At 39.0% G+C, this 20,799-nt stretch overlaps 1 protein-coding gene across 11 annotated transcripts in view; it reads left to right on the plus strand.

Annotated features, from left to right (window-relative positions):
- Dis3l2 (DIS3 like 3'-5' exoribonuclease 2) overlaps window positions 1-20,799 on the plus strand; it is a 370,364-nt gene that overhangs the window by 153,425 nt on the left and 196,140 nt on the right. For 10 of the 11 annotated variants that reach the window (XR_012447408.1, XR_012447409.1, XM_020172819.2 and 7 more), the window contains exons 7-8: window positions 10,195-10,295; window positions 13,437-13,684. Coding sequence is in view for 9 of the 11 variants with exons in the window: in XM_020172819.2 (XP_020028408.2) it covers window positions 10,195-10,295; window positions 13,437-13,684 (349 nt within the window). In the remaining 2 variants the exon portion in view is untranslated. The remainder of the gene's footprint in view (window positions 1-10,194; window positions 10,296-13,436; window positions 13,685-20,799) is intronic. The other variant, XM_074072003.1, reaches the window with a different exon arrangement.

Raw genomic sequence — 20,799 nt, forward strand, 5'->3', positions numbered from 1 at the left:
GTTGTGTTTTCATTTTCATTGACTTCCAGGAACTTTTTAATTTCCTCTTTTATTTCATTAATGACCCATTGTTCATTAAGCAATGAGTTATTCAGTTTCCAGCTGTTTGCATGTTTTTTGTCTTTATTTTTGTTGTTGAGTTCTAGTTTTATTGCATTGTATCAGATAGAATGCATGGTATAATTTCTATTTTCTTATATTTGCTGAGGCTTGCTTTGTGCCCTAGGATATGATCTATTTTGGTGAAGGTTCCGTGGGCTGCTGAGAATGTATATTGTGTAGAAGTTGGATGAAATGTTCTGTAGACATCAACTAGGTCCACTTGATCTATTGCATATTTTAGATCTAGGATTTCTTTATTGATTTTTTGTTTGGATGACCTACCTATTGATGATAATGGGGTGTTAAAGTCTCCCACGACCACTGTGTTGGAGTTAATATATGCTTTTAGGTCCTTCAGGGTAAGTTTGATGAAATTGGGTGCATATAGGTTGATAATTATTATTTCCTTTTGGTCTATTTCCCCTTTTATTAGTATGGAATATCCTTCTTTTCTCATTTGATCAATGTAGGTTTGAAGTCTACTTTGTCAGAGATAAGTATTGCTACTCCTGCCTGTTTTCGGGAGCCATTGGCTTATTAAATCTTCTTCCAGCCTTTCATCCTAAGCCTATGCTTATTTCTATCAGTAAGATGGGTCTCCTGTAAGCAACAAATTGTTGGATCTTCCTTTTTAATCCAGTTCATCAAACGGTGCCTTTTGATGGGGGAATTATGTCCATTAACATTGAGTGTTAGTACTGGTAGGTATGTGGTGATTCCTGTCATTTAGTTGTCTTAGTTGTTTGAAAGTTTGATTGTGTGTACCTAAGTTGAGGTTACTCTCTACTGTCTTGCTTTTTCTTTTCCTGTAGTTTGGTACTGCCTGCCCTTTCATGGTTATGTTGGGTTTCACTTTCTGTGTGCAGAATCCCTTGAAGAATCTTTTGTAGTGGTGGCTTTCTTGTCAAGTATTGTTTTAGTTTCTGCTTATCATGGAAGACTTTTATTGCTCCATCTATTTTGAATGATAGTTTTGCTGGGTAGAGTATCCTAGGGTTGAAGTTATTTTCATTCAGTGCCTGGAAGACCTCACCCCAGGCTCTTCTTGCTTTTAATGTTTCTGTTGAGAAATCTGCTGTGATTTTGATGGGTTTACCTTCGTATGTTATGTTTTTTTCTCTCTTATAGCCTTCAATATTCTTTCTCTAGTCTCTGTACTTGTTGTTTTAATGATAACATGCCATGGGGTAGATCTGTTTTGGTCTGGTCTGTTTGGCATTTTGGAGGCCTTTTGCACCTGTATGGGCATAGATTTCTCTAGATTTGGGAAATTTTCGTTATTATTTTGTTGAGTATATTACGCATTCCCTTTGCTTGCACCTCTTCTCCTTCTTCAATGCCCATGATTCTCAGGTTTGGTCTTTTGATGGAGTCGGTGAGTTCTTGCATTTTCTTTTCACAGGTCTTGAGTTGTTTAACTAATAGTTTTTCGGGTTTTCCTTTAATTACCATTTGATCTTCGAGTTCTGAGGTTCTGTCTTCTGCTTGTTCTATTCTGCTGGATTGGCCTTCCATTTTGTTTTTTTTTTTTTTGCATTTCTGTTTCATTCTTTTTTCTGAGGTTTTCCATATCCTGAGTCACTTCCTCTTTAATATTGTCTATTTTCATCCTGAGTTCATTTATCTCTTTATTTATCTTGTTCTTTGTTTCACATTGGTGTTTATACAGTGCTTTTATAGTTTCTTTTATTTCTTTTTGTGCTTTCTCAAATTCTCTATTTTTGTTGTCTTGGAATTTCTTGAGTGGCTCCTGTACATTTTGGTTGACCATATCCAGTATCATCTCTATAAAATTCTCATTGATTACTTGCAGGATATCTTCTCACAGATTGTTCTTGTGGGCTTCATTGGGTTCTTTGGCATAGTTTATCTTCATTTTGTTGGAGTCTGGATCTGAGTATCTGTTTTCTTCATTTCCCTCTGGTTCCTGTACTCATTTATTACTAGGGGGATACTGGTTTCCCTCTTTTTTCTGTCTTCCCACCATTGCCCTTGCTATTGTTACTGTCCCTGTACTGTGTGTAATTCAGTATTGTCTGGTGTATAATAATAACAATGGTGATATCTAAAATGGAAGGGTGAGATGAGAGGGAAAGTAAAAAAGGTAAAGAAAAGGGAAAAACAAACAAACAACTGAAAAAACAAACAAACAATAACAAAAAAAACCAGTGCCAAAGAAATAAACAGGGAGAGATAGTGTCCTAATCAATGATAAGCTAAACGGGCATTAGGGAGACAGAGAGAGGATTTAAAAAAAAAAATCTCCAGGTTCAAATGTAATGAAGAATTTCAGTGTTAATAATTTTGGTGTTAGTTTCTCAGCCTCCAGTCCTAGAGATGGTGCCTCAGACGTAGTTTGGTCAATGTCTCATCAAAGGGAAAAGAAACAATCAAAAAAAAAAAAGGGAGCTAATAAGTATTGCAAACCACACATAGCAACTGAAGCTTAGCTTTTATATGTCTTGGTTGCCAACAGCTTTTACTATTTCAACAGATCCTGACAACAAAAATTAGAATTCAGTGGGAGCAGGAAGAGATGAAGAACCTTGCACACATGTTTCTGGGAGCACACTGACCCTGGGCTAGATCTTGGGATGCCAGGTTCCCCAACCTCTCTGCCTTGCGTTTTCAGCACCTGCAAAAAAAAAAAAAAAATCAAAACAGACAAACAGAAAAAACAAACAAAAAACCAAAAAACTAAAAGTAAACAAAAATCCCAAGTTCAAATGGAATTTGAATCCTTCAGCTTCCAATTCTAGTTCTGTCATTGTCTCATCAAAGGAAGAGAAAAAAAGAAAAGAAGGAGAGTCTGGAGACAGGTCTGTGAATGTCTATCTGAGTCTGCGGCTCACCTGCCCGCTGCTGTCAGGCAGCTGTTGCTGGAGGCTTTATTTATGCAGATCTCAGGATTGAGCTTAACACTCACCTAACCTCACAGGCTTTGTTTATTTAGAGTTCTCCTGGGCCCCACCGCCACTGCTACAAGTTTTCCCCTTTCCAAGCACACTGGGGGAGGTGGTGCTACACCCGCCTTCTCTGGCCAGCTTGTTTATTTACAGTTCAAGTGGGAAGTGCCCCTTCCCCAGTCTCCAGTGGACCCCTCCTCATGACACTGTTACAAGCTTTCCCACTCCAAGGTTGCTGGGTGGGGGCCGCCACTCCTGCCTTTTCAGGCTGGCTTGTTTATTTACAGTTCTGTGAGGGATTGCCCCTCCCCCACTCTTCAGTTTTCAGGGTGCCCTGCCCTTTGCTACATGTCTTTTTGTTGTTGTTGTTTATTCAGTTTTTTTTTTTTCTCTTTTTTCCCTGTGTTGGGGTCAGTCTGTCCAGGGGGCTATGCTGATCTGGCCCAGGGTTGTCTGTGGGAGTACTGAGTGCTGCTTAGCTCACCTGGTGGTTTGCTTCTCTCAAGCCCGAAGGAGCTGGCGTCTGGTGATGCGGGAGCCTCCTGGCTTTTCCGTTCACCGTGGAGTGGGGATACTATGCGTGGGCTGGGAATGTGGCTATGTCGGAGTTTTACCTCTTCTTTGTGGTTTTTCCTGCAAGGTGTATCTCCAGCGTCTCTCCAAGATTTTGCTTTAGGAAAATGTTTAGTACACACACTTTCTGCTTCCTCTCTCTAGTTGCCATCTTGGAATCTCCTAAAAAGAATCTTAAAGCTTCAAGGTGCTGACAGGCATTATCATGTTAAAATCTAAATCAAAAATCAGATGACATGGTGGATTTGATAGCAGTTTTGGGTATAGAAATAAAGCTCAGACTCCTCACAAGAAGCTGGGACCCTTAAAGAGCTACACCAGCAGGGTAGACCTGAAACACACTTGCTCTTCCATGAATTTGTAGCCCAGGTTCAAGGTGACTGGGGCAACCATGGGATCTCAACTCTTGAATTGGCTTAAGGGCTGGTGATACCTGTGAGTATCTGGAAAATCAAGTGGAAATTCTTTTTAAAGGAAGATTTCTTTAAAGGAAGGTTTCTTCACCTAGCACCCAGATTATTCAGTGACTAGCACAAAAATATAAACAGACACTCAAGGAAACCAGACTCCAAAGAAAAGAACAAGAAGAAAGCACAAGCAACAGAAGCAGCCCTTCAAAAATGCCATTAGATATTGATATCATCACAGTCTGAAAGCTTTTGTCTCCTCTATTTTAAGAAATAAATATGAGTGTGAAGATTTACAAAAAAATAGGAAACTGTGAAACATAACATAGCAAATTGGAAAAGAACAAAAAAACCTTCTAGAACAGACATTAAAGTAATGAAATTAAAAATTCAGTGGCTGAGGAAATATTCAGTTAATCAGTTTGAAGAGAAAAACTCAATGAATAGGTTTAATAGCAGATTGGATAAAGCCAAAGAAACAATTAACAAGCTAGAAGATGGTAAGAAAAATATTTTCCAGAGTACAGCATAAAGAGAAAAATAGAAAATGCAAAGAGAGACTTGATTCTGCTTGTGTGGCAGATAGGTCACCACAGTTAGCACCCATATCCCTGAATTAAGTCATCTCCTGGCTTTGCCTCTTCATTACCCATTTCCTTGGTGAAACTGGACTAACAGTATCTACTCTGCCCATAGCATGAATTTGTAGTGTGAATTGAATGAGGTAATGTACATGCTGGGAAATGGAATATGCTGTGAAAACTTGGGCACAGTAAGATTTCATTAGCTTGGTATTGGATTGAGAAACTTGCTTGGTCTAGGGATTTTGGGAAGAAGGAACTCATTGGTGCTCCTGAAGACTGTCTCTCCTGAGCCTTGGCCCTGGCAGGAGTCCTAGCATGAACATTGCCACTCATTATGCTTGGCAGGCCTGCTGCACAGCTAGTGATTATCCACAGTGAATGCTACCTGGGCCCTGGGAGGATTGCTATTGTCATTTTTATATTTCACTGGGAAGAGGGGCCCAAAGGTAAGTTTTCCTTATTGATTGATTTTGAGAACCTGGAAGGAGCATATTTTCATTACAAATATGTATTGCAGTTTTCATTTGTAGATTGTAAATTTCTATGGCCCTTCATTTAGAATGTAATGAGCTTAGATTTTTCTGATGTGTTTTAATCAGATGGATTGAAATGCACCTTTTTGCTAAGTTCCTTGCTTTTTCTTCTGTTTCTCTGACTTCCTATCACAGTTTAGTCCTCTGAAAACCATTTTTTCTTTCAGTGTTGGGATATGAACTCAGGGCCTTGTGTTTGCTAAGCAGGCATTCTACCACTTGTGCTATGCCCCAGCACTTTTTTTTGCTTTGGTTATTTTTCAGGTAGGGTCTCTCTTTTGCCTGGTGGCAGCCTGTGACCTCAATCCTCCTATTCACACCTCCCACTTAGCTGGGGTAATAGGTGCCTATTGAGATGAAGTGTCACTAACTTTTTGCCTGGGTTGGCTTGAATCATGATCCTCCCAATCTCTGCTTCTCAAGTAGAGGGATTATAGGCAAAGAGCCATCACACCCCATTCTGAAAACCTTTAATGTGCTTATAAAGTATTAAGAATCATCAAACTTGTCAGTCCATTGTTTCTGTAACAGATGACCATATTGCAACAATTTTTCTTACCAAAATAAGTGTTGAGTATGTACTTGTATTTATGCAAGTGATAGTACCAAATCCAGCAAACTGTCCATTTTACTTTTTAAATGTTTAATTAGAAATTTCAGATAATCTGCAGAAAGAGATTAGGATTTCTCTGGACTTTTCTTCCTATAGTATTCCTCAGGGTATTTTGAGAAGTTGCTTGGAGTGTACAATTTTTAGAAAATTTTAATTTAAATGAGAATTTTGGAAGTTGTATCTATAATTATTTGAAACAGAAAAGACAAAAGAGTTTGACAGCTGTCTTCAGTACAGCAAAGGTAAAGGCTGTGGGGACATTTAACCTTTTCCCTTGTTGAGGGCTACCAGCCACTCTGTGCTGTTCTTGTTGTTCATTCTGGTATTTTCTTGCTCTGCCAAAAGCATTATCCCTGAGAGTCTGTCAGAAGCACTTTTAATTTAAGTCCATTTTCCCATAGTAATTATTTATAGTAATGACATACTAGCAGCATCCTTCTTTAAACTAGCTCTCTAGTTCATTGTCACTGTCACTGTCTTGATTTAGGTTCTGATTGTGTTTCAATTTAGACTGTAACCCCAGTTTTCATTCAAGAGTGCTACGAAATTCATAGCCCTGAAATATGTGGTGGGTAATTTTTGAGAGAAAACCTTCCTGGCTTTTATGGTGGGTTTTTTTTTTGGCAGCATTGGAGTTTGAACTCAGGAACTCATGCTTGCTAGGCAGGCTCTCTACTACTTGAGCCACTTTGCCAGCCCCTCCCTGGCTTTTAGAATGCTGTATGGGATGGTGTCTAAGTTTGTCAGTCTCCCTGTCTGGACCTGCATATTAGAAAATATATTCTGATGAAAACAGCTTCATATCCTAAAATATCAATGGCTTAAATAAGTTTATTTCTCTCTCACACAAAAGGGGACCAAAGTTAGGTAGGTCATAGCTTGTAGAGGAGCTCAAAATTTTTATCTCCTTTTGTAAGAAACACCTTTGTCCTGTAGCCTCCAGGATCAAGATGGATGTTCAAGGTTCAGCTATCAAATCCACATTCTAGACAGCAGGGAGGAGGAAAGAGAGAAGTCTAGGTCTCTGCCCTTCAAGAATACTTCTTGAAAGTCACTAACAACACTTTCTGCCCACATCTTTTTGGCTAAAACTTAGGCATGCCTGGCAGAAGGTTATGATCTTTTAACTAGGCTTCCCCACTGAAAGGAGAGATTAGATAATTGGACAGTAATTAGAATCTCTGCCACAGAACCTGTCCCATTACCTTGCCAGCCTTGTTCCTTCCCACATCCCAGTCCTTTCCCATCTATGTCCTTAACCTGTTGGAAGCTACCATAAATCTCTTACTAGACTTTTATCATGTTAGCTCCTCTCATAATCCTGGTCTTTCCCTGGAATGCTTTCTGATGTCCTTATTTTTCTTTGAAATATCTATACATCCTTCAAGCCCTAAGCCACTTTCTCAGAGAAGTTTTTATTTCCTTAGCAGTGACAGTGCATTGATCCTTACTTGTATATAGAATGGCAGGAGCAGTGGAAGAGCTTCATGGATTTAATAGTTGACCAGACTTGGGTTGAGTCTCTGCTCTTCACATTGGACTGAAAGTATAAATATGGAAGTGCACAGTATGTAAGCTGTATTTAAAGCCATAGCCGGGGGCTGGAGGTATGGCTCAAGTGGTAGAGTGCTTTGCAAGCATGAAGCCCTGAGTTCAAACCCCAGTCCCACCAAAAAACCAACCAAACAACAACAAAAAAATAAGTCATAGCCCTTCTCTCTCTTTTGAATTCCAGACCTTTGTGTTGAGCTTTGAACGCAGCATCATTCCCTGATGGTCTCAGAGATAGCCTTGCATGTATAAGCACCTATGAAACAGAACTCTTAATGTTTATACCTCCTTCTCTAGGCTTTCTTAAATGATGCCTCCATCTACCTAGTTGAACATGTTAGAAAACTGAAATAATCCTTCACTTCTCATATCTAATAATTCTTAAGCTCTCATACCAAATTACCACCAGTCTGTCAGTTCAACAGCAAAATATATCTTAATTTCATGTCTCCACTGTCTGCATCATGGCTGTATCTTCTCATGACTGGTATTCTGCAGTAGCTCTTCACTGGTCTGTCCACATCATCTTAGCCTGCTCTAATCTTGCCTCAAGCAATGCCACTCTTGCACACAAATCAGCTTCCCATTGTGTCTAGGCTTGAATTCCAGACTCCTGTATTCTATAAGGTAATACCTCAGTTGACTCTTGTCTATCCCTCTTTCTCATCTCTTACATTGCCCATTCTTACTCATTGTGCTCAGCTGCATAGTCCTCTATCTGGTCTTTTATTGCGTGAAGATCTTCCTGCTACCACAGTTTCTCACTTGTCATTTCTTGCTGGTGGGTCTTTTGACCTTCTTGTTACTCCTGCACAAGCCTTTCTCTGCCTTCTAATCTGAATCAAATGTCCTTTCCCCTTCCTCCTTAGGACTTTCTTCAAACTCTTCACAATTTATAAGTTTATATTTATTGAGTGATACTTGTATCATTTCCACATTAGCCTATATATGTTCCCTGAGGACTTGTGCCATATTTCTCCAGTAACCAGTGCTTGATAACTGCACATGGAATATGAATAAATAGATGATCTTGTGATTAAATAATACAGCATCTTTCATTAAATTGACAACTTTGTTGTTCATTGTGGCAAGACATAGTTGTTGCAAATATGTTAAGGTGATTCGCCTTTCTATCTTGGCATTTTCTTTCTTTAATTAATTGACCATATCTATGATTCTTAAGCATATAAACTTCAGTGTAATTTATTAGACTGTAACTTTGAACAAAGCCCTGTTTTTCCCCAAGATAACCTTATGAATGGAGAACCTGAAAAGGCCATGTTCACGTGTGGTATCTGTAAATCATGCTTGGCCCCACTACCATGGCTTGCTCTCTCTTTTTGTTTGTGACCCAGTATAACCTTTGGAACAGAAGATTCTCTGTTGTTGGGGTGGAAACTGAAGTAATAGTCACTTTAAGATAGACCATCCCAGAAAACTGCCTGCCCAGGGTTTAAGTTGCCATGGAAAAAGCTGTCTTCTCACTATCCTAACTTGATTGCCAGCTTTTTTGAGACCAAAAACTTAGGTATTAGATATGTAAGAAGTATATACTCATAATTTCATCTTCCTGTTCTTCCCTAAATTACCTTATTCTGCAGAACACATTGGCAAGGTATATGGTGAAACAAACAGATGTACAAGGTATGTGTGTGTACATGCATGTGTATTCCTGAGATTATTAAAAAAACAAAAAAACAAAAAACATTGTTCTGGAAGGATCTGATGTTTTTGGAATCCTGAATTTTGGGCTTAAAAGATGATCTTGGATGATTGCCCTTCTTTTTCTGATGGAGAGGTTATCTGCAATGGGAAAGTTTGTGTTTTCTTTTTGGAAGACTGTGAAAATTCTGCTTTCAGTCCATACTTTGATGGGTAGATTTCAGCATGGATGGAAAAGCACACAGTTGATCATTCCCAAGCTCCAGTAAGTCAGATCATGGCAATATTTCTAGTGCATATCCAGAATGGTAAAAGTTGGCTTGAAGCTGAGCCTTTAAGAGGCAGCTAGTCTTGAGAAGAATGAATTTATTTATTTTTGTTTTAGGAATATCTAAATGATGATAAATATAACTTTTAACTCCCTGGATTTGGTCCCACGTGAATTGGTTTGTGACTCCTAGAATTCAGAAACTCAAATATAGTTGGATAAGAATATTTTGTGGGGGAACTCTAATGTAACAAATGAAAATACAAAAAATTAAGTGTTCAAAAGTGTATAACTTGCTGTTTGTTCATTAATGTTTTTAATACTTTTAGTATAGAGCTTCGCTGCTTCTTTCCTGGGAGATAGCGTCTCAGTATTCTTGGGTGAATGTGCATTTTATCTGTTTTTTTTAAAAATGAAAATTAAACATTAAAATGCTTTAAGTATTTTTATTCTTTATACAGTGTCAGTAAGAAAAGCCATGAAAATCAGGGTTGGGTTATTTATTTATTTTTAAAATAGAATCTATTTTCCACCATTTTGCTTATCACCATTTTACTAGTATCAAAGTACTTTTAAAAGTTAACATTTACTTTCATTTTGCTTTATTTCAGCAGATGTGCATTATAAATTAGCCTATCTTTTCATCATTGTGTGCTGGGGCAGTATTTAGCATTTAGGTTGTTTTTTTTTTTTTAAGCATTTTGATTCATAGGTCATTTAGTTTAATTCATCATATTTGATGTTCTACACTTGTGTGATGTTTAGTATATGAATAATGTTGAATAGCTCAAATATGGCCTGCTGAGGCCCAAGTGCTCAGTGTGAACATTAATACAGGTATGTGACCTAGCCAGGTCACCAACCACTGTGGGTGGCATGGGATACATGGCATCTAAGAATCTTTCCCGATCTGAATTAAAAAATCTCTGTATGCCTAAGAATATGCAGCTAACAGACTCCTCCTCTTCTCTCTTTTCTCTCTCTTTCTAATTTAGGAAACGCGAGTTCTAGTGCACCAGTTTTAAAAGATGATAGCACCTCCATGTTGCAAGACCCAAGAACTTTATCAGAGAAGTCACTACAGAAGTCAGCAAAGGTCATTACCTATGGATTTTCTCCACTTGTCTAAACGGCCCTCACTTTGGCTACTTGTCAGTATCTTATGTAGTTCAGTTGAGACTGTAGTTGGTCACTTAATCAAAAAGTTAGTAGAAGTAGAGAATTATGAAAAGTGATATTGTTGTTGGTTTTTTTTTTTTAACTTTAATCATATAAGCATATATTCATTTGCCTGTGTTTGGGTAGAGGAATAAGACCTTTTCCTTGAGTGTGGGTATGCTTGAAGTTTTGCATTATCTCTCTTGCTTAAACCCCACTTGCAGTGAATCATTTCTAACTTCCACTTTCAGTTATTTAAAGTAGAGTAAGAATTTAGATGTTGGAGAAGCATGAATATATACTTCTTTTAGGTTTTTAGTTTTTTCTCCTGTTTTTTTTATCATCATGCCCATAACTAATTCAAAAAAATAAAATTTTAAGAAGTCTTAAAAATTTTCCAAAGTATTCAACTCAATTATCTTATAAATAATAATTCTTTTTACATTTCTGTTTCATTGTTTTGCATAATTCAATTAAAAATTTATATATGCAAGTGTCATCTTCAGATATGGGACCAAACATAGTAGACTAGCTGTGCAAATAGCTCATGGTGGCAAAAGTGGTACAAGGGCAAAACTAAAGTGGCATTATAGTATGAGGCTTCATGTACCAGAGGCATCCATCAGTATGTTTAACCTAGGAATAAGTGTGACACCCCCTACCCTCCCCACACACCAACCAGTTTGTTAGAGAGTATGTCTCTTACATGTCAACATGAGGAATTTCTAAATTGTACCATATGTGTGTTACTCCCATTGCCCACCTAGTTATCCAGATTTTCACTTTAGTAGGCATTTTGAGGACTAACCATGAACCAGACAATATGCAAGGTGGGGAAGATTATAATGAATTGGTAGCCTGGGGGCTGGGTCTAGTTTCCTTCCTCTTTTCACCTTTCAGTTTTCCTTTGGTTGTGTCTTGTTTGTTTGTTGATTTGTCTGAAGTCAGGCCTTCACACTTTCTAGGTAGGTGCTCTACCACTTGAGCCATGCCTCCAGCCCTTTTTGTTCTGTTCATTTTGGAGATAGGGCCTCACTTTTCACCCAGGCCAGCCTGGACCACAACCCTTAGCCTCCCACGTAGCTTGGGATGACAGGTATATGCCACATGCTCAGCTATTGGGTGAACTATTAGCCTGGGCTGACCTTGAATAGTGATCTCCTCAATCTCAGCCTCCCAAGTAGCTAGAATTAGCTGGTGTGAACTAGCACCTTTTTTTTTTTTCTTTTCTTGACCTGAGGAATTTCTGAATTATATGTGTGTATAGTATATGTAGGATACATATACTTTGTACACTTGCTTTGTTTTACTTCTGCAGTATTAAAATTTTTCACTTAATAGCTTACATAAAACAAAAAACAACATCTGGCAGCACTGGGCCATAGTCCTCAGTAACTGTAGTCAGAGCTGGGTAGAGGCAGCCTCTGTCCATCAGACTTGTATTCTCTAATTTGCTATCACCCTCTAACCATGTCCACCCCTCCTTCCTCTCTCTTTTGATTAATGTTTCTCAATGAATTCAACCTAAGATTATAAGGCAAAAGCAGCACTTACATGTAAAATTTATGCTATATTAGATAGCATAAATTAGTTAGCATGGCAGCTAACATTGTGTGAATCACAGTAATGCCCAGCTGGTGTCAGAAATTAAGTCTTATCCGACTTCTGGTTCAGACAGGATGGCATGGACTTATTTTATTCTCCTCTTACTAAGTCCAACTATAAGTCCTGCAAAAGAAACAAGAGGCAACCAAAGGAGAACTCTGAAAGGTGAAAAGAGGGCAAACTGGTTAGTGACTGCAGGATGAGAAACTATATAGTTGCAGGAACTTTATAGCCCCTACCATCAGAGGGTGACACAGACCCAGAATTTCTGAATCCTAGCCTAGCAATCGAAGGTGGCCCAGGAGACTCAGTCCCCTCAGATCTAACAGATGATTCTCCAAAAATACCAGCAGCAGAAGGGGAATTGCCTGGGTGCCCTGATGAAAGTAAGTGGCCAGGGGAAGACCCCCTTCGTTCCCCTTAGATTTGAAACTTCTCTCTAGCATCTTAGTGGCTCCAGCAAGAGACATCCTATCACAAGAAGCAACTCAGCCTAGGAACCCTCTTTGTCCCCTGAGCCAGAGATACACCTCTCTCCCTGAGATGCACCAGACAGCCTGAGGACACCAGTAAAAAGGATCGTGCTACAGCAAATCACCTGCCATGGGAATCTCCTTCGACCTCCTGTAGAGCCACCAGGCAGCCAAGTGACATTAGCCAGGGAGATCCTGCTACAAGAAAAAAAACCCCAAATGGGAAAACTGTTTGTCCCTGCAGACCGGAGATTACTATTCCATACCTGTAGGTGGTCTGTCCTTTCCATCTCATAGGTAGAGACTGATACTGCAAAGGCTCTGAAAATGAAATTGTCATTGGAAATACAGCTTAGTTTAGTAGGCCATAACCTGCAGCTAAACCTGAATAGGGTGATTGCCTTCTAAAATGAAGCTTTTAAGTAAGACCCAGATACAATTAAAACCACTCATCATACCAAGAACCAGGAAACTCACAACTTGAGTGAGAAAAGACATTCATAGATGCCAATAGCAAACTATTGCAGTTAACTGACAAGGGCCCAACAATTGCCATTATGAAAATGCTTCAGCAAGCAATTAGAATTCTCTTGAAAAAAAAAATTCTCTAGGAAATCTCAGTAAAGAAATAGAAGATTTAACTTGATTAAGGACAGAAACTTATTTATGCTTAATGACAGTTTTAAAAGCAGTTACTATGTTGTTCATGTAGGAGAAATATAATGTGAAACAAATACCTGGAGTTGAACTTCCCTGCTGGAGTCTGTCTCCATAAGACAAGGCCACGGTTAGGAAAGCACTTTTTTCTTGTATATATATATACCTTAAGCTGTAGCATTTTATGTATTACTTAGTCACAGAGCATCACTGAGAGGTGCTTCATGGTGACCTCTAAAATCTGCTGGACCAAACTAGTTGACTAGATAATATCCTGCTGACTTCTCCACCTAATGTCTAGTTCTGTAACCAAACAAGATTGACTTTGTCTTTGGTGTTTTCAGGTGGTTTACATCTTGGAGAAAAAACATTCCCGAGCAGCAACCGGCGTCCTCAAACTCTTGGCAGATAAGAACAGTGAATTGTTTAGGAAATATGCTCTATTTTCTCCTTCAGACCACCGAGTGCCTAGAATTTATGTACCTCTCAAGGACTGTCCCCAGGACTTTGTGACCCGGCCTAAAGATTATGCCAATACTCTGTTCATCTGCCGCATTGTAGACTGGAAGGAGGACAGCAATTTTGCCCTGGGGTAGGTGATCTCTGACAAGAAAAACCACAGGTCACAGGGAGAACTCCAGTGAACTTTTTGTGTAAAAAAGCCATGATACTTTGTGCAGTTTAGGCCTAATTCTTCAGACATTACCCTTAGCTGCCATTTCAGCTGGTCACCTTTTAGATTCCTTGAGTTGTCAAGCAATCATGTTTTTGTTTTGTTTTGCATAAAATATAAGTACATCCTGAGACTGCTTATTTCTGGCAATGTCATGAATGCCATTCATACTTTTGTGCTGCAGAGAATTCCTTGCATTGAGCAGCCAGTCCTCTTCTTTCAGATGCTTATGTTAAGATATGCAAAGTACCACCATATTCAGAGGAGAGCTGATTTCTTTGCCTTAAAATATGAATATAACGGCATGCATTCATGGTGTGCTTTTTAGTACTGATCTTCCAATCAATTTGACCAATGCCAAAGGTTTCATCTATGGCATTAAAAACTAAATTATCCCATTAAAGCAGGAAAATGGGTACTATGTTTTTTGTTGAAACTGTCAGAAATCCATCTAACTTAAATATATGTGACATTGTCTGTATTAACTACTTTTCTCCTCAGTGTGACAAAATTCCTGATACAAACAACCTGAAAGGGGGGTGTTTAAAAAAAAAAAGAAACAATCTAAAGGAGGAAGGATTTATTTTGGCTAATGTTTTCAGAGATTTCATTCTATACTCCTTGGCTCTGTTGATTCTGCGCACATGGTGATACAGAACGTCATGGTTGTGAGGGCATGTGGAAGAGGAGGCTGTCCACCTAATGACAGACAGGAAGAGAGAATGAGGAAGGGTGTGGGGACAAGGTGTAATCTTCAAAGACAATCCTCCCTCTCCTCACCAGTATCTAGGTCCTACCTCCTAAAGCTTCCAGAACCTCCCAAAACAACATCACCATCTGGGGGCCAGCCATTCAACATCTGAGCCTATGGAAAACACTTCATATTGAAACTCCTTAGAGCCTCAAGAATGGCTATTTCATTTTGATTTAAAGAAATGGCTGGACCTAGGTGTCTGATCAAAAGCTGTGTCTATTTTCTTCTTTGTATTCATTTTGAAAAAAGCAAGTAATATTATTTTAGCTATATCTTTAGGCCTTTATTATGATGTCTAGCTTTTGCTTCACAGGAAATACAGTATACAGTATACAAGAGTCAGCACAGCATGCTAAGCCTGAATAGGGTGATGCCTTCTAAAATGAAAGATTTAAGTTAGACTTATACTTTTAGTCCAGTTTAGGGACTTGTTTTTTAGTCATCTAACTTGTATAGGATGAATACTTCTAGGAATGTTCTGTGGTTATGAGAGCCAGTACTGAGTGGATGGCCCTAACGTTCTGCCAAATCAAATCTGTGTGAAACACGGATGCAATTTAAGAAACACCATTCTATGCCATTTTTCAGTTATGTGAGGATCAGTGTGATTTATATGATCTCAGAGCCACTTAGAAATCGTTCTGCTTTCTTTTTTGCTTTTAAGTGGTATGATTGCAGTGTCATCAGTTTTAAGCCTAACTCTTTATCCAAGAGTGACGTCAACCTCTTGAGCCTTAAATAGTCCTTCTCACAGGCTTGCCAGTTTCTCACCATCAACTCAAAAGGCCTGATGATTGCCATGCCACCTGGCCTCTGTTGACTATGTTGCCACACTCTGCTTGGCAGTGAGACGGGAAGACTTTCACATCAAACCAGGAAATCCAGCCTTGTCTTTTATCTGCCTTTCTGCCATATCCCATTGTGCATACTTGATTAGACCTCTTCCTTAGTATTCAAGTTGTAAGGGTGTAGTCAGGAAATCTTCTTGGTGTGAGTTCTCGTATTACTTTAATGAGCCCTCACTTTATCCAGAATCCTTGTGTGTGGATAAGTGCAGCAACAGCCATAAGGGGAGTCAAGCTTTGGAAGTAGAAAACATACTTGCAGGATCAGAAGAAAGAATATTTGAAAATGATAATCATGTTATTGTGTAATTTCCAAAATAAAACTTGAAGATAATCATATTTAGGTAGAAAATGTGCTAACCTTTTATCTGCCTTCTTAATATAAAGACACCAAAATGATCTTTTCTGGAAGTACATTTTTTCAAATCTTTGAGAAAATTTACTTTAAAAGTTCTCAGATGACATCTGTCACATGAGGGCGAGGGCTGCAGCTGTTGAGTATGCTGGTGGTCGCCTTGCCTTTTTGTTCTGGCTATCAGTTACTGCTCTTCAGGAACTGAGGTCACTTCTTGCCAGCCTGAACATGCTGTGCTAGGAACAGCATAGGTTTCCTCCCTAAACTTTCCAGGCTCTGATGAGGGACATGAGGTACTACTTGCTGTGGATGTGAATGTGTGGTCAGCTTCTACATAAACTGTACTTGAAAACTGAATTTAGCTAAGTGGTTTCTTTTTAAATTTCTTCCCTACCCTTATGCCTCTGTCCTTAATGGTATTGAGCTGTTTCTTCTTGTGTAGTTGCTACTGATAGTGAATAATTAATAATTACACAATGTATACCTGTTTGGTGGTTAAATTCAATTCACCAGACAGGTTTTGATTAATCATGTGTAAGATACTATGCTGTGTTATTTGAGAAATACAAAGGTAAACAAGCCAGAGTTTTTTTATTCCGGGAGACTGTAATCTTGTGCAGAAGGACTTATATGCAAATGAAATAGGAATGAATTGATTCTAAGAAATGAACTACCACTTGAGCGTATTTAAATAAAAGTGGGGGATACTATAAGAGCTGGTGGCTTTTCTAAAACCCAGGGCAAGAAATAGAGGGAGTCTTAGAGCAACTCAGAACTAACAAGGCAGCAAAGGAACTACAACTTCTCTCTCAATCACCCTGGCCAGTCAAACCACCATGTGGTATCTTTTCTATCTCATTACTCTTTGGAAACATCCACCTGTGCGGTAGCTTGTATGGTCAGTCTTCTTCACGTCACATACTGAAGTCCAGATCACAATACAGAATTCCTGTCTAGCCTAAAACATGTATTTTACTGGTCAGTAGTTTTAACCCGAGGAGGGAATCAGGCTTTCATGACCCACTGCCCAGTTAGTAAGACAGGGACTGAACTCTTTGGGAAGGAGCATGGATAAAGCATTTGCATTGCATGGAACATTTCTTTGAGCTCCAACTATAATACGAAGCAGAATATTGTAAGTTCTTCCATATGAATAAAATAACTTTCTGGAAGTTTAGGGTGGGCTGGTGAAGGGGAAATCCAGGAACATTTTCTTGAAGGGCCAGAGGGTTCTTCACAGTCCAAAATCTCTTGGACTGTGGGTGCAGAATGGATAGGAAGGGACACAGCTGGCAACCAGAGTCATTATAAGCTATTTTAGGAAGACAAGAAATAGAAGAATCTGAAACAAAGGAACTTTAGTGGCAGAAACAAGAGCAGCAAAAGGATTCAGGGGAAATTAAAAAGGTAAATTCTCCTAGGTGTGATGATTGATTAGAAATTGGGCATGAAGGAGAAGGTCAAATCTTAAATGAACTTTCAGATCTCAGACTTGGGTGAGAGGGTAGATGATTGTGGCAATTTCAGTGTCCTGAAAGCACCTTGGCTGTCACTGTGCTGGTCTCTCAAAGTGCCTCAGTGTTTGCTGTTTCCTAAGCTGGCCATCTTTGTTTGTGCCCCAAACTTGCATATGACACTTCTTTCCCATCATGGCTTTCCAGCAATTGCTTGGTGAAATAGTCAACTTTGAAATTCAACTCAGATGTCTACTCAAAAAGTCTTCCCTGACTTGTAGGCCTCCTTCTGGGTGTTTTCATACCTTCTACTAATACCATTAATGTCACTAGATATATTTGGATTGCAATTGCTGATTTAAGTATTTTACTTGACTGTGAGCAACTTTAGGACAAGGATACCTTAGGACAAAGCTGGTCAGTTGAGGAGGTGAAAATGAATTAATGACGCCAAGGTCTTGAGCCAAATTGCCTAAGAAGATGTGCCATAAATTAAGCTAGAAAATAGTGGGGGAGGAGTTTGGAACAGAAAATGCTGAGAACCTAAGGTTCTGTGACTTCAAAATCAATGCTCAATTATAGCATACAAATAAGTACACAAATCAGGTATAGAATGCCAAAGTTAGATGGTATAGATATTTAATAAAAAGATTGAATGGGCTATAATTATTGATGGAATATCTGGTATTAGTAACTTTGGAAAGAAGGTTCATAAGGAGGTCCTTGATCTTGGCCTCCTCTTTGCTATAGCACTACTTCTCTGGCACCTCCAGTGATGCTTTGGTGCCTCCATTTAAGGGGAAACCTCTAGTTAGAGTTATTGTCCATCTTGTTCTTACAGTTGTTGTGAGAGATCTTACCTAAGTGCCTTGTTCATTTTTCTATACATTGCACATTTAAATGAATTTTAGTCTTGTAATGCTATCAAAATCCCAAAAGTAGTCTGTTCTTAGTTCTTAGCCAGCCCTTGCTGGCTTTTGGGAGCCAGTGCTTTTTGTCATACAACACAACATATTTAGTGTTTAATATTTAATATTTGGTAGTAGAATCTCTCCAACGTAATTAAAAAGTCGCATTGGTAGTTCCTGCCTGGAATGATTTGTAATTATGTAATCAGATTTACAGTTTTAAGAGCTTCCCAATCTTCTTAAATCACCTTTCCCTTTAGAAACTCTTGCAGTGGCATTCATGCCTATATTTCTCAGACTTTTATGAAGTTTGCTACTTAAAGTCTAAAGCCTACCATCCAGCTTTCCCTTCCAGGATACTGTGAACATGGAGCTATCAGCATTTTCTCCTAGATTTGTCATGTTTTCTTCTCAAATATGTAAGGCTAAATCTTGAAGAAAATGGAAAAGTTTTATAGCAGCTACTTTGAGAAACATAATAGTGTTTCTTGGCAGCACTGAAGACTAACTGAAGATGTGCAGGACATGCGGTGACCTAGAGCAAATTGACATATTTACCATATTTTACTTAGCAAACTCCAGTGCCTTTAGGGGCTGAGGGATGAATGAGGAATGCTTGGTTGAACTTGGGGTTACCTCAGCTCAGTGGGAGGCTATTGTAATGAGAAATAGAGGATGGGTTGCAGCAGTTCTAGTTTTAATGAGCATGAAGGACAGTGGAGTTCCTTTGGAAGCAATGACTGGTCAAGATAAAAGCAGAGGAAGAAAAATTCTGATCGCTGGGGTGTATGATGGAGGAGGAAGTGGACGGGGGTGTGGGGGGGTCTCCTCTGGTATCTTCATCTCTTAGCTTTGAACTGTAGGGCCAGTTGTCACACAAATATTTGCTGACTGAAGGAAGCAAATACTTTATTTAATCTTGAAGATAATGGATTTCTTTATGGGATATATATGAAGACATGGTCATAAATTCCAATAAATAAATTTGATTTTAGTAGGCAAATGAAACGGTGACCAGGCTGTTAGAAAAAGCAAATGGGAAAAAATAGTGCTTTTTTTTTAAATGGAGGTACTGCTTACAAGATTAGCAAACTGTGAAAGAACTTTCTCTAGTCATTCCCCCTGTGCAAAAGGAGTATTTCACTTTCCTTAGAGAATATTCCTTATTTAAAGGATCTTCTGAGGAAGAGCTGAGTTATATGACACTGTGAACTTTTGTAAGTCCTTTTCAGAGGCATGACTCTAGCTGGTTATGGGGCAAAAAGCAAATCAGGGTGAGGAGGGGGCTCTTTTTTTGTGACGATTGGGCTCCACCTGGTGGCCTATAAGGATCAGCTATGGAAAAAGCTATATCCTATATTCTGAGAGCATCCTGCCTGGTCAAAGTGAGGAAAAGTCAAAGGAATGTTAAAGTTAGATGGTACAGATGGTCCTGGTTCAGGCCTAGTCACTTGGTTTCTTTCCTAGGGAGCACTTATGCAATCACTAACACTTCTGCTAAAGTCATCATCTTCATCAGCAATTTTCAGTGCACCTGCTGGAAAATAGTAAACTGTTTTAGATAACATTAGTCTTTTCATACACTTGTGAATGCATTCAGCCTCTTCTTTGCTCCCTTTCTGGCAATATTGATTCACTCCCAAGTTTCAAGGCCTTCCCTAAAATCACTCAGTATTGTTAAATTTTGCTTCTTCCCCTTCTTTCATCTGTTTTCACTGATAAAACATGTTTTTTTTTTTTAAGATACCTGTTCATTATTTGCTACCTTCTGCTGTGTCATAATACTGAGCTTGGTTAAGAGAAGATAACTTGTTTTGAACTCCTGATTATAGAAAATAAGACATAAAATATACAGGCTAAGATGATACTTGCCACACTTCTTGTTTGCTTTGTATGGTTACTGAAGTCCTGGGCCCTAAGATTGGCTAGTATTTGTTCCTCACCTGTAGATTCTCAGGTACATGATACCATTTTATTTGTGTGTATTGAGTTTACAACATAGACCAGTATGCCTGGGAACATTTGTTTGAGAGCTGTAAGGATAGTTGTAATCACTGCAACAGTGCATGACTGATTCCTCTATCTATAGTTGGTTTCCACCCTCAGTAAACTTTTTACTTCCATGCTACCCAGGAGAGTCAATCTAATATTTTTTATGTAGGATATTCGTACAAACACTCCCAGTGTACCCCCACTTATCAATTATAAGACATGGGGAATGTGTTTCAGCACTATCTGGATTAACTTCACCATTCGACTTGGTTGTAATGTCATTTATTGTGAGTGGGAACAGTAGTCATGGAGGAGCTCTGATGAATCAGAAAAATTTGAGGCTATGATTATTATAAATTTCTCTAATTAGAAAATCTTTCTTCAACTATTTATTATTGCAATATCAAAATTAGGAAACTCCCTCCCTCCCTGCCTAGTCCTGTCTCACCCTTCCATCCTCCCTCCCTCCACCCCTGCCCCCCCTTTCCCTTCTTTCTCCCTTCTTCCCTCCCCCTCTCTTCCTCCTTTTTCTCCTTCCTCCCTCCCCTTCTTCCCCCCTTCCATTCCTCTTCCTCCCTCCCTCCCCTTTACTTCTTCCCTCCCTCCTCCCTCTTCCTTCCCTCCCCTCCCCTCCCTTTTCCTTCCTCAGTGGTAGTGCCCTGCCACTGATCTATATCCCTAAATCCTCAGGATACTTTTGTGATGAAAGTCCCTGAGTTTCATTCT

The sequence above is a fragment of the Castor canadensis genome, chromosome 4 (assembly GCF_047511655.1).
Source record: "Castor canadensis chromosome 4, mCasCan1.hap1v2, whole genome shotgun sequence".
NCBI lineage: Eukaryota > Metazoa > Chordata > Mammalia > Rodentia > Castoridae > Castor > Castor canadensis.